Below are 13,816 nucleotides of genomic sequence, written 5' to 3' on the forward strand. Positions count from 1 at the left end.
CCTAGTTATAATCCATAAACAAATAGATAATTTGGGGTTAAAGACTAAAGTCTGTTCCACATTTGTTCTCATGTTTTGTTCTGACTTCTCACATTTGGTATTAAAAAAAAAAAAGTATGTTACACTATGTACTTTGGAGCTGTACCACTCGATCTTAATTTGGAACAGAGGAATACCCTACTTTACATGCTGAAGTCCCTTCCAAGACTGTACCTTACGTTCTCCTCACTTTGAAAGAAATATTCATCAGTGGAGAATTTGCAGGCTCTCTTATAATGCAAAACTTCTGTAGCTCTGTTTTAGTCCATATATTGATATTTCCAAATACTTGACACTACAAATTTTCTTGTTTCAATACAGAAGGTGGGGCAGAGACAAGTGGGATATGACATTATTGAGGCCGCCTTTGGAAATACAACCCCAGCAGGATTAAATAAATGTACTGAATAGCAGAAGAACAATTCCATTTGTCAATGAGATGTTCCACTAGCTGCTGTCTGGAGCAACACAGCAAGTTAGAAATTTCTTGCAGAAATTTCTTTGTCTTCTATAATAGCGTTCTGAGCATAACCTTAAAAGCTGGAACCTCCCAAATTTAATGTTCCTGCTTTGGGAATAGCTTCAGAAGGACAAAAGCAAGCCAACTAGCTTTTCATTCTTGTAGAGAAGGACAAAAACACCAGTCTCTTCCAACACCCATTACAAAATGTCATAATTAAGGTGTTTGTAAAATATTGTCTACTGTTCTTATTAGCATCATTCAACAAATTAGTGAATTACCTCATTGAATTTAGGATATGGAACATCTATATTAAGAAAGCCACACAGCTAACTAAACATCAGTATTTATGGCTTTCTTCCTCTTCTCCTGTGGAGGCATAAATCAGTATCTCAACTGAAAAGATCCCAAAAACGCCACATTGAAAAAAAAATTATATTTTTTTTAAGCAACAGAGTAATTTTCATTCAAAAGGAATGCTTTTGGAGTGTAACAGGAAAGCCCAAATAATCACTTCTACTTATGCACTCTACAGTTTCAGAAGTGTTTTTTGGAGTGTATTTCCAAAGCAGAGTTCTGTAAGCCTTACATTTTTTTGTGTGCTGAGCCCACAACCACAGAAGAGAAGAGCCTCTGTTTAAAAAGGTAAGCCATGAACATTTATAGAACAAGGCATTCTTTGACACCATCTCTTACCTGACCTATGAATTCAGGACTGTCCCCTCTTGCTACAGTACTGTACGGGTCACTGCTTTCAAATCATGATGGCATTTCACTGCCTATTTGAATATCAACATGCTTTCTTTTTGATTTAGCCTCAATCCCTTTAATGTCCTTTTTAAAGTGATTACAGACACCAACCAGAAAGATAAAAAGGAGGTTAAAGAAATGCACAGCAGTGGTCTAATAGGAGATTAAAAGCCCTGACAATTTAGAAAAAGATTTAACTGTAGTTAAGTCAGTTGTTACACATCAAAGGGTCTGAGTATTTTCTGGAAGAGAAAGTTAGCTATCCTAACCCTAGAAAAGAGAATACTAGCCACTGACTCTCCCTATTGTCAATGTCTGCGTTACCATTCTCTGCAGAGTGAGTGGCATGACTAAGTAGCTACAAAAAAAGGAAGTAGCAGCATCTTATTCTCCAATGAATTACTGAAGTTTGGCAAAACAATGTAAAGTAAGTTGAAAGCCGATCTGCCAATAAAAAAAAAAAAATCAGCTCACATACTTTTTTAATCTATGGAGCAAGACAAGTACTTCAACTGCTGAAGATCTTGCGGTCTCACACATCTCCTGCTATTAATCAAGAGAGCGCTCAGCTAAAATTTTGCTAGTGGTGCAGCTCTTGGAAAACTGCAAACAGCTCTGTTAAATCAACCTTGGAAAAAGAAGGGCTGGAGAGGCTGGGGGAGTTATCAGAAGTGGACTTTACATTGTAAGTCACAAAAATTTTCCAGCACTATCCTAGACAGTAAGGATTTTGCACAAACTTTTATTGCAGTTTCCCCTCCTGATATGCCCTCCTGTCTCCTACTCTGGTCAGCACAGTTTAGGTATGGATCCTCTTGCCTTATGACCATCCTCTGTGACAACTACATCAGCAGAAACCTCTGCCAGTTAAAGGGGTTTCATGGATCCTTTATGCTGTGTTGAAAGACCAGAGTAGCATAAAGGGACCAGCATTGCTTATCCACAGTATTCAGTGCATTCTAGGATGAAAAGTTACTACTGTATCTCATGCTCTATTACTGAACTCCACATTTTAATATTAATGTACTAAGTTTATTTAAAATATCCATAAATGTTTGAATATTAGCTTAGTGAATACATTGTTTTCATCCAAAACAGGGGGAAAATAACCATCAGTTAAATCAACAGAATTCACCTGGCAATGACAACTTGAAGTGGAATATTATTTTAAAGAAAGTTAACCCAAACAAATTTTTAAAAGCTAACCCAAGTACAGTGTACCTTGTTAAGACATGAGATAATGTGACTGAGGTCAATCCAAGGAGTACCCGCTTCTGTCACCTGATGGAAAAGGTGATCTCGAAAGAGCTTTAGTAAATACCTGTCTCCAGTTTCTGACCACGTTGGGTCCTTCTGAAACCTGGTGTAAAACAAAGGCTCATATTAAAGCTCAGAATGTTAAGAAAATCAAAACCCACAGATAGACACACGACTCTTCAATCTAAATTGAGTAATCTTACTGCTTTGCTAAGCTACCCATTATAGTTTGCAATTAAATTAGTCTCCCCCCCCGCCACAAACAGAATATAACATAATCCAAGTTTCTCAGCTGACGTACCCAAAACTAATGCCTACCAAGGGCCACAGAAAAGTAATGGAAGAAAGCAAAAGTTATCTTCAATGTTTAATGTGCGAGAAACCAGCATTACAAACAACTCCAAGTCTATTCAATAGGGTGGAAAACAGACCATGAACACTTCATTTGTATATAGTAGTTGATAAAAAGCAAGCTGAAAATTCATTACCTTAAAACCAGTATCTACACCATCTGCTACAGCTAAAGCAAGCTACAGATTTCCTCAAAAACCTTTGTCACTCACAAGAGACTGCTAAGAGAAACCACACTAAAAAAATGAAGCAACTTTGTCGTATCTATTTGTAGCCATCTCTTCTCCTTTATTTAACATTTTAGTCAAAGCTGCTTATCTTATTTTTTCTCAAGCTTCTTAAATACTCAAATGTGGGGAAAATGTTTAGCTTAAATTAATAAGAGAAGAAATTCTGCACTGCAAACTGGGTTTTACACACTTTACACCATGAAAACATGTATATCTTACTCTGGCCTCTCATTGATTGTTCCCAATTTTGCTAGAAGCCTAAACAACCTTCCATTTTGCACCTCCTAGAAAACAAGAAAGATATTATTAAAGTTTCTGAAACATAAAGACACTTATTTGCAAAAGATACACAGTAGTAATGCCAATGATTGAATGCATTATATTATGTATCAGTAGACCAACACTCATTTTTACACTTCACATTCAAATTATAGTGTGGAGATTTAACAACTAATGACACTTTGCTGCCCCAGTAGAAACTGGCTCAGGCAATCCATTTCTTTGTGGAAACCTAAGTCTAGTCTCGTGCCAGGTATACTTACAGGTATACTAAAATACAGTAAGTCAAACAAGAAGAATAAGTTAATATATATATATACACACACAGTAACCAAGATCTGTAGAAGTATATAGTATAATACCTTATTTCAGGTCAGGATGAAAAGGAACATAATCTACCAGAATTTTTTTTTCAGAAATGCATTCAAACATTCAAATTATAATTGATTCCAAATATAATTTTGAAACAAGTTTTTTCAAAAAAGCTAGAAGTTGTCTTAAAACAGTATAAATTTTGACTCCATCAATGACATAGATAAAGCAATGAGAACAAGTTCACACAAAAGGCAGAACATTAGAATTATACATGTTTAGAATACATGCAATTGAAAAAATAATTCCATACATTTTTCCTTGTCAATTAGGATACAGTAAAGAGTTACATCCTAGCTGACATTACACTGTGGATTAACCTTTTGTTTAAGTAAAAGCTGCTCAGAGCTGGCAGGAAAATTATTTTCTCCTGATATTACTCATATTCTCCAATGGCCCAGCTCTCCAACATTATTCATGCTAAACTGCATCTCATTCCATGCATGATCATATTGATTTCAAATTAATTCAGTCTGCAGTAGATTACTGTGCACAGCTGGGTAAATAAAGTAGGTCAAGGTGATAATAGCTTGACCTCAGACAACCTATGGGTTGCAAGACTTCTACTACCAATCTAAAAAACATACAGCAGAATGGCTTGTACAATTGTAGCTACACTTGGAGACTGACAGGGAAGACTTACCTTGTCCAGCTAGCAGAGGTCTATACAACCTCCAAGTAATTTTTTGGTATATTGCCAAAAATACAAAAGCCAAACCCACATTTGTGTGAATGCCACTGCCTTGCATATTCCAGTCAATGGTGACACAGCTGAGCAACAACACTGGCACTAAGTCTCCAGGTGGCCTCTCTTCAGGCTTAGTAGCCTGTAAGGCAGGGAGCTCTTCTACAGAGTGGATTAGAGGACTTGAAAAACTGAGGCTTTGAATGCTGTGATATATATATGATGGGAATACTAAGGTGAGGAAGGAAAGGGATAGAATAATGGGGTTACTGCTGTGTAAAACGTGAGCTTTACAGGAGTAACGAGATATTCACGGCTTCAAGAAAACAAAGTTATTAACTACATACATACCACTTACAGCATCAGAATCCTCTAAGCTACAGACGACAGCGTGCTTGGAGAGTATGAGGAAAAATATCATACGTGTTGGTCTTGTTTTAATACCCTCCCTGAAGCATCTGCTTTGCAACAATAATGAAGAGAGGATACTAGGCTAGACTTAAGGGATGTTGTAGTTCTGATGTTACTGAGGATGTGGTAGTACAAACAAGTTATACTATGACAGCTAGTTAGCAACTGCTATTTATCACCAGGCAAACAGCTATTGCCAAACTAGGGGCTATGCAACAACTTGGATTTGTAGTGGCTCTGCTCACCTGCCAGTGACAAGTAACTGCTACAAACAACCTGACTGAAAATGCAGACTGCTTAATGCTAATCACAGGACAATCTCTATCTTTGTTGGGGAAAAAGGTCCACCTGCCCAAATTTGTGCAGACATATTGGGGCACCTTAACAAGAAATGATCTTAAATATCTTCAGAGAAGGAGTAGTGGTTGACTCTGATAGAGTGAGCACCAGTCATCTAGAGCTCTGCATCGAAGTAGATACCACCTTGCTCTTCTACAGCTCTTTGCTTCTGATAGATTTCAATATCTTTCACTAAGGAGGGAAATTGGTTATCTAAAAAGCTAATGGTAGAGAATTTAAGAGAACCAGTCCATCAGAATCCAAATAATTGTCTACTGCCTCTTAAAAAAGAATTCTCAATGAGGGCATGTAATGGAAAGGAGTCACAGGACCTGATTAAATCCTTAAAAACTTAATACCCTATCCCACACATCTTCAGCACCGTGAAAGCCTTCTGTAATGTATCTCAGTCTTGTTAGAAAATTCTGTGACCAGTGGCTTCTGATGAGCAGACACCCTTTCCTGTTGAAGAAATACATACTAACATTGGACAAGGTACATATTTCCTTTGTAGTTGGCACTTGATACCTTGACTGAACTTGATAGACTAACCAGACTCACACAACAAGAGATGCACACTCCACAGAAACTGAGGATGGCTGCCTTTTCCTCCATGATGTAGCATTCATTTGGAAAGGAAAACATTTGAGATAAGTAAAGGGACACTGGAATCCAAATCTATCCAATAATTTAAAGGCAACATTTGTTGCTGTGTAACCTCTAGCACAAACTACATGATCTATTGTTGGATGACATGCATGGCCTGATTTTTTCAGACTACTTTTTAACCATTCTATAAAGAACATCTTTTCCCAAAGACTGCTGGTTGGACATGAAGATATTTTAGTTAAAGCCCAGGTGAGGACATCCTAAAACAAGTGGTTCTTGAAGCTTTTGGACTTTCAATACCTTCAGCTCAGAGTTCTCAAGCCTGCAGGCAGATTATTTAGGTTGCTAAACAAACAAAAGGAAAAACCAGTAGCAGACATTCCCTCTTAAGGTACAGCTGTAGGGAATACTAACTATAGATCTTCCCATAGGAATTACTAAATAATTTACCTTTGCAAGGTCTTCCTCTATAACATCATTTCGCATTTGAGCAGCATCCAACTGAGTATAGAATCGCGCACCAATCATAGGCATGATATCATTTACACTGCGAAGCCTGTTTTGGTCAGTCAGCAAATACCTGCCAAAATATCCCCACCCCCAAAAAGATTACTTAAAGTAAGTGGCTGCAAGTGCTGGAGAGACCATCCTATTATGATTTTATAACTATTTAACCCTGATGCCCATTTAATACACAAAGTTGACAGTTGCAGCATTTCTTAAAAAAATATATTACCAGAAAAAACATATGTGTTAACTTCCATGTATAGATCCAGTCAGTTAAGTTACTTATACAAGATAGAAGTGTACTTTCATGGAACTGCATAGCTCACCCACCCAAACAGCAAGAACATACTCAACAACAGAAAAGATGCGAAGATTCAGATTGTCGTGCAATTGTTTTTCAAATTCAGGAGGGGACAGATTCCTACTTTTCCCTCTTAGGCTCCAAGAGGAGAAAGGCTGACTATACTAAACACCACAAAATAATATGCAGCCAAGAAAAACTAGCACTCAACCCTTTGATCAAAAAGGCAATGTGCCTGTTTCTCAACACCTGAAAATGTAAGATAAGACTGGCATATTACTATGGTAGGTAATAGGCAATGAAGCCCAGTATTAAAGACAACTTAAAATGCTTGTTTTCTTTAAGCTCCTAGTTCTTACTAGGAGCTTTAACAGCACTTAGACAAGAAAGGGTATTGATTTTATTAGATACACCATGAAGATACGCATTATACAAACAAATTTTAGATTATGTTTAGCGATGCATTGACTATGCAGACAACTTAACATGCAGACAAATCAATAACAGTAGTTATCTATAATCTTACTTGCATATAAAAATATCATTTGACGTTTTCACTTGTATGTTTAAAAAGAAGTAGTAATTTTCTTTAAAAGATTTATTAAGCAAACTTACAAAATCAGATTCTTCAGATCAGAGGAATAGTTGATTGTCACCAGTTCCATTGCTTTCTGCAAATTCTCTCTCTGAATTCCTGATAAAGAATTGCAAGCCAAAGCCAACACAACTTTCCCCAGGGAGATCAGATCTGCTTGCTAATAGGGAAAACATACACAGATAAGATTCTTAATATAGATAAACAGTACCTATGGTACCAGATGGTGTTTAAAAAGAGACGGTTCTTCAATAACCTTAGAAGAATTTAAGCAAATAAAATAAGTACTATTCAAATCATAGTTCAATATGAATGCCCAAGTTAAATTAGTCAAAACATACAGAGGAAAAACTGTCTTGATTTTCAGCCTTGATACCTAGCAATTTCTAGGTATAACATTTGTCTTTGAATGCTTAATATTTACCTAATTTTAGCTTAAGGATAGTACCAGAGAGAACTCTTGTGAGCAGAAGCTCTGCAAAGAGGTTCTCCTAACCACCCACCTGCTCGCTCCTGATGAGTCAAGGATTTGGTGGCAATTAGAGCAAGTCTTCTTGATACGAGATGCAGAAATACCTATCAAGGATGGCCAGCATGACGAGATATGAACTACTTGAAATAACTAGACAGGAACAAGCCTATATGGCTGACAAATTTAGCAGCATCACATTTTATGAAGAAATCCTTAGTGTTATCAAATACTTTCCTTAAAAGAAGAACTGCTCTTAAAAGATGAACGCTGCATACAAACTGCTTTGCCACAATAGAAAACTCTGCCAATTTAATAGATAGCCACCAGAAATTACTTTGAAAAGCTATACCAGATTCTAAAGCCCATCCCTAAAAACAGGAGCCTAATTTAGTAGCAGACAACGACATTCATAGCAAAAGCTGCCTGACTCTTTCCACAGAAAATCTTTCAACTGTACACAACTTAGCCAAACTTGAAACACCTGCAATTTCCATGTTGGATGATTGCTTCAAAATTAATTTAAAAGTCAACTAGAGATATAAATTTAGTAGTTTCCTGAGGTTTTTTTTCTGAGAAAATAAGGTATTTTTGCAGAGTTAAAAAAGTGAGAGTTACTAATCATCAAGAATGTCAGCTACATAGTCTGGACCAAGGCTATGCCATTTAGCAGAGAATGCACTCATACAAAGAATAGACCTTCTTTGTATGGTGTATGGTGGTGAATGGCCAAAAATTTGGCAGCACTACACATCAAAAGTTCTGTGTAAAATTTGGCAGCTTTAGGAAACTGCTGTGATGGTGAATGTGCTACAGCCCCTCACAGCTCTTTCACTCAGAGGGGTAACCACATTTGCTGCCTCTGGCTCTGAGCAGAGCTTTGCCTACAGCTGCATCTCCCAGGTGTTGAGGGACAGGTAACATTTGAAGGCAACATTTTCCAGGTCTTTCAATATCCCTGCTGTTTCCATATAAAGTATGATTAAGCAGCACAATTTAAACATGGATATGCAACATGGCAGAAGTTAAAAAGCATAGTACTCTTGTAGCTAATGAAAACAGAAACAGGATATGGAAAATGAGACAGAAATAAGGACAAAGCGGTGGATAAGGAGATGGGACTGGCATCTGCTAGACTTGATTTCCTAAGGAACCAGGAATTCCTGAGTATTGGCATTCCTTTGTACTTTGGTAAAGAGAAACGAACCAGAGCAACAAACCCCATTTCAGTGGAAAACCACGTGCTTCCACTACGAAGTAGTTAATGTGAGCAGCAGAGGACGCTGCTATAGTACTAACAGGAATCATGCTGATGGAGTATCTACACAGAGACACGTGTCACCTGGTACAATGGCATTTTATTTTTTTTTTTTTTCGCTAAAAGACTTAGAAGAAGTATGTAAGTATTTGTATTAACTACAATCTTTCTTCTTTCTGCAGTCCCCTAGTTTACACTTAATAACTTCGAACTTTGAGTAATTCATAAGGATATATCCTATATAAATTCTCTATTATCACACAACCCTGAGAAAATGAAAATATACAACTTCAGGCAAGATCTTATGAAAACATAGTCTTCCTTTACATAGGTGTTTCCATAATACAGATTGTGTTAGATTTTAAAAATCGTTGAGAAAGAGTCTTACATTAACATTAGCCAGGAAATTCTAAATTCAGGGTTTTGTTTTTTTGAGTGTTTGACTCGCAACCTTAATCTTTGTCTGTTTTGCAAATTACATCTAATAGAAAAACTGGCAGAGGTGATACAACACACCAATACAGCCTCAAACAGTCAATGCTTAACTTGTTTTAGTTGCAGAAGTGGCTTGTATTCATCCCACTAGTTTTAGGAACTTAAACTTCAAGCAATTCAGTCAAGAGTCTGATCCATTTAAGGTATCTGTAATTCTGCAAGACAATTCATATTCTGAGTGAGCTGAACTGCTCTCTGGAGTTGCCTCACTATTCAATGACAGCTGAAACCTTGAAAGAAAATGTTATTACAATGCCCAATGTTTGAAGTTATACAAGTGCACAAAGGCAGGCAGTAATTTTCCTGGGTGATGAGGGAATCATAGAATATCTGGAATTGGAAGGGACCCATAAAGATCAGGATTTATGGAAGTCAAATTCCTATTTTAGAAGGAACAAAACCATGACCCATTGACCAACTCTATCCATGCAGACAGGGTACACAGTTTCCCAGAAGCTGGTATACACCATCCTTTCTATAAGGAAGCAATCTACATATGCCTATTAAGCCCTAACCTCCCCTCTGAGAACGTCAACAGCTTCAGCTCTTCCTCCTTCCAGGCAGAGAAAGGTTAAGGGAGGCACACAAGGACTTCTAGACCTCTTTGGAGCTGGGACACCAGAAATAAATGCTGTATTCCTGTAGTAGCCTTACTAGTGCAAGGTACAGATCAGCTTTAGGTACAATCATTTCCCTGTTTATACTCCATATCGTGCTTTGCTCATATCTATGGATCACACTAGTTCCTCTTGCCACAGACCTGCCAGAAGATTTTTGCTACGGTAACTATCAACAGTGACTAAATCATAACAAGCATAACAAGTTGATTCTCAACTTCAAGGAAAAGCTTTACGCCTTTAAGTACAGGCTGCCCTTTGTTCAAAAATGTACCTTGCATGCAACTAATGACCATTTAATTAGCAAGTCAATTAATAAACGTAACCTATACTTATCTTCCTATCTCCTGAAAGCTTTGCTAGTAAAGATTTTATCACCATCAACTAGTTCATTGATAGAAATATTAAATAGCATTAGACTAAAAACCAGCCTCTAGGAGATAAATTCAGAAAAAGCCCTCTTCGTTACTGTCTCCCTGTTATCAAATTAATTTCAAATATGTCAGTAAGCAATTTAAAAGTTAATTGAATAGTCTTTTCCTTCTGCATAAATTTTTTAATGTTAAAAAGGTATGTGCTATTATGCCAAATGCCCTGAGGATACCTTTTATACTCCTAGCTTTATCAGCCAGACATATAAGCTAGTCAAATAAATCTAATTTTTGACAAATCTGTTTTCCATAAACTCTTTGAAACTGACATTACTTTTTTGTTTGTCCTGTTTTACTGCTTTGCTTGGATCAATATCACCTCATCCACTCTACAACTCTGTGGATTCACTTATCCTTTTAAATTCTGGAATTGCAGTTAGAAGTCCCTCCAAGTTCCTAGATTTTTTGATTATTTATTTTTTAAAGTCAACATTAATACTCCAGATGCCTCTTCAGCTAGTTTCTTTAAATCTGAGGAAAGTTATTTTGGTTTGCTAAATTAAAAAATATTTACTTAGAGCAAATGTAACCTTATAGCCCTTGTTATACCAATAAAACTTATGTTTTCACTTAATTTCATATGGATAAGACTCACCTTCATTTTATTCCAAATACAGAAATATTTATTAAACCTTTCTACTGTTTCTTACATCACCATTTATAGTTTTCCCAGCTGTATCTTGTAACTGACTGACAGAAGACTTAAAGATTGGGGGTGGGAAGTGATGTGCTAGAATTTATATAGGTTTAATACCTTGTTTTTAATGCAAGCAGCCATTCATATTTCATTTATTTATTTTTAAGCTCCCTTACTGTGGCCTTTACTTAACTCTTAAATGAACACATAAATTAATGTTTAACACAGACTGTAAAGAACAATTGCATGCCTTTTACATAGCCCCTCAGTGCTCTGGCCAAACTCTTTCCTCTCTATATTAACAATGGGAAATAGCCAGAAAGTGACAAACACTAACAAAAATACCTTCCTCCATTGAAGACAGCGACAAGGAAATGCATATTAGCTGGGCAGTAAACCAAGAGATAACCTACATTTTTAACAGTCACGCTGGAGTCCCAGAGGAATTCAGGAACTGGGTCATGGATCGAGAGGAAAAAGGACAAGCAGCAGCTGTTATTTTGTAATTTTATCTGGCTAGGGCAAACAAAGGTAGAGAATGATAAATGACTCCTGAATTGCAAGGAATGAACTCATTCCAGAATCTCTGAAGGAACAAAATGGATAGTGAAAGCCTAGCCCTTCTAGAGGAAGTGACAAAGAAGGCGGCAATACTGTATTTTCTAACTCCAGTTTAGATCTTCCAAACTACGTGTTTAAGAGCACTTCTTTTCTGGTTTAGCAGTGATACCTGAGCAATTTGGATATTAACAATGTATAAAACATGCAAAACCACCCCCCCTAAACAAAACTATGCATTACCAAGCAAGTTAGTTGCCAAGTGTTGGGCTGCTATGGTGGTAAATGCTTTTGACAGGCTTGTGTACCTGCAAGTATTTTTAGATTTGTACCTCCAAGTACATTAAATGTTTTGCTTTAAAATTACTTGCATGTCGTAATATCCCAGGAGGATTTCTTTCCCAGCTGCAATTAAAATAAATTTGAAGAAGTATTCAGATTAAAAAAAAACCAAAACAAACCTCTTTACATTTTTAGGCATGGAACCCCTCACTTGCATGTATTCTTATCTTCTCTCAGCTGTTTTCCACTAAATTATAACCAAAAGCCCATTGATATGTAGCTGGGGGGGAAGGGTAGGGAAGCCTTTGATGTACTACTCAATATACACTGAAAATTGCTTTACTGTATCATTCAAAAAAAAAAACCACCCCAAAAAAACGTTGCTATGTTCTAGAGCACGGTCTCCAATAAGCTAGCTTCTGCCTGGCCAAAGTTCAAACATTTCATTTATTACTGGAAGACTCTGAATGACCAATTTTCTCACAGTGAATAAGCTCAATTAATGAAAATAAATTAAATCCAACTCCCTACTGTAGTCTTTCACTCCCAGTACAGACAGGGTATGTGATGACTGCTAAAGCAATGTACTTTACCCTGAGGGGAAGTTAGGGAAAGAGGCACTCCTCTACACAGTGATGCTCCAGACGACTATGAAACAGTATTTGTTAAGTCTAAAGGGATTCTTCTTAATTCAGGAATTATGCAGAGTCCAAACTTCAAAGGATGCCAGGAGAGCACGGAAAAACTAGGAGCCTAAAATAAAGATACACTAGAACCTTTTAGGAGTGAGGAGAAGGCCTAAGTGCAGTTATTTAAAAGATCACTTACTCCTCTGTGAGCACACATTCAACACCTAGTTATTTTTTTATTTTTGTTAAAATAATAAAAGAGAAAGCAGAGTGAAAACTGTTACTCAACCAGTATTTTTTGACCTGTAATACTAAATTTAAGGTTTTTCTTCTCCTTCCTTTAGAAATCTGTATTTCCTATCATTTCTGACTTAAGTTTGTTAAATACTAATAGTTCAACCTCTTTGGTGACTTTGCTGAAATTTTAGAAGAAGTTAGTAAAATGAGCATTCACATTTCTAAATTACAAGCAAATTTAAATAATGCATGGCAGAACCAAGATCAAATCAGGAATGAAAAAATATAGTCATTTAGAGATAGATACACTGGACTACAGTTTAATTAAAATACTTGTCTTCCAAAAGGAATCACACTGGTTTTCAGTACTCCCCATGCCAAGTCACCAACCAAACTATGTCGCTGTTGTCTTACCTGAAACTGAGCCATTAATGCCAGTGGATTATTTTGACTGTTGTCAAATGTCAAAACATCAAAGATTCCAACGCAATTAACTCGTAACCTTTAGGAACATCAAAAGAAAAACAAGAAGTCATTAAATTTTGTTGGTTACTCAGTTTTTCCTAGAGAATCATAGAATCATCTAGGTTGGAAAAGACCCTTGGGATCATCAAGTCCAACCATCTACCCTACTCTACAAAGTTCTTCCCTACACCATATCCCCCAACACCACATCTAGGTGACTCTTAAACTCATCCAAGGATGGTGACTCAACCACCTCCCTGGGCAGCCTGTTCCAGCATCTGATCACTCTTACTGTGAAGAATTTCTTCCTAATGTCCGGTCTAAACCTAACCTGTTGCAGCTTGAATCCATTCCCTCTTGTTCTATCACTATCTGCTTGTGAGAAGAGACCAGCACCAACCTCTCTACAAAGTCCTTTCAAGTAGTTATAGAGAGTGATGAGGTCACCCCTCAGTCTCCTCTTCCTCATACTAAACAGTCCCATCTCCCTCAATCGTTCTTCATACGATTTATTCTCCAGGCCTTTCACCAGCTTCGTTGCCCTTCTCTGTAC

The 13,816-nt window shown here is 37.0% G+C and overlaps 1 protein-coding gene across 1 annotated transcript in view; it reads right to left on the reverse strand.

The window, feature by feature from the left end:
* PAN3 (poly(A) specific ribonuclease subunit PAN3) overlaps window positions 1–13,816 on the reverse strand; it is an 86,654-nt gene that overhangs the window by 3,540 nt on the left and 69,298 nt on the right. The window contains exons 16-20 of the mRNA XM_074151014.1: window positions 13,213–13,300; window positions 7,206–7,345; window positions 6,233–6,362; window positions 3,307–3,371; window positions 2,471–2,609 (exon numbers count right to left, since the gene is read on the reverse strand). Of these exons, the coding sequence (XP_074007115.1) occupies window positions 2,471–2,609; window positions 3,307–3,371; window positions 6,233–6,362; window positions 7,206–7,345; window positions 13,213–13,300 (562 nt within the window). The remainder of the gene's footprint in view (window positions 1–2,470; window positions 2,610–3,306; window positions 3,372–6,232; window positions 6,363–7,205; window positions 7,346–13,212; window positions 13,301–13,816) is intronic.

This window comes from Numenius arquata, chromosome 1, assembly GCF_964106895.1.
Source record: "Numenius arquata chromosome 1, bNumArq3.hap1.1, whole genome shotgun sequence".
In the NCBI taxonomy this organism is placed as follows: Eukaryota; Metazoa; Chordata; class Aves; order Charadriiformes; family Scolopacidae; genus Numenius; species Numenius arquata.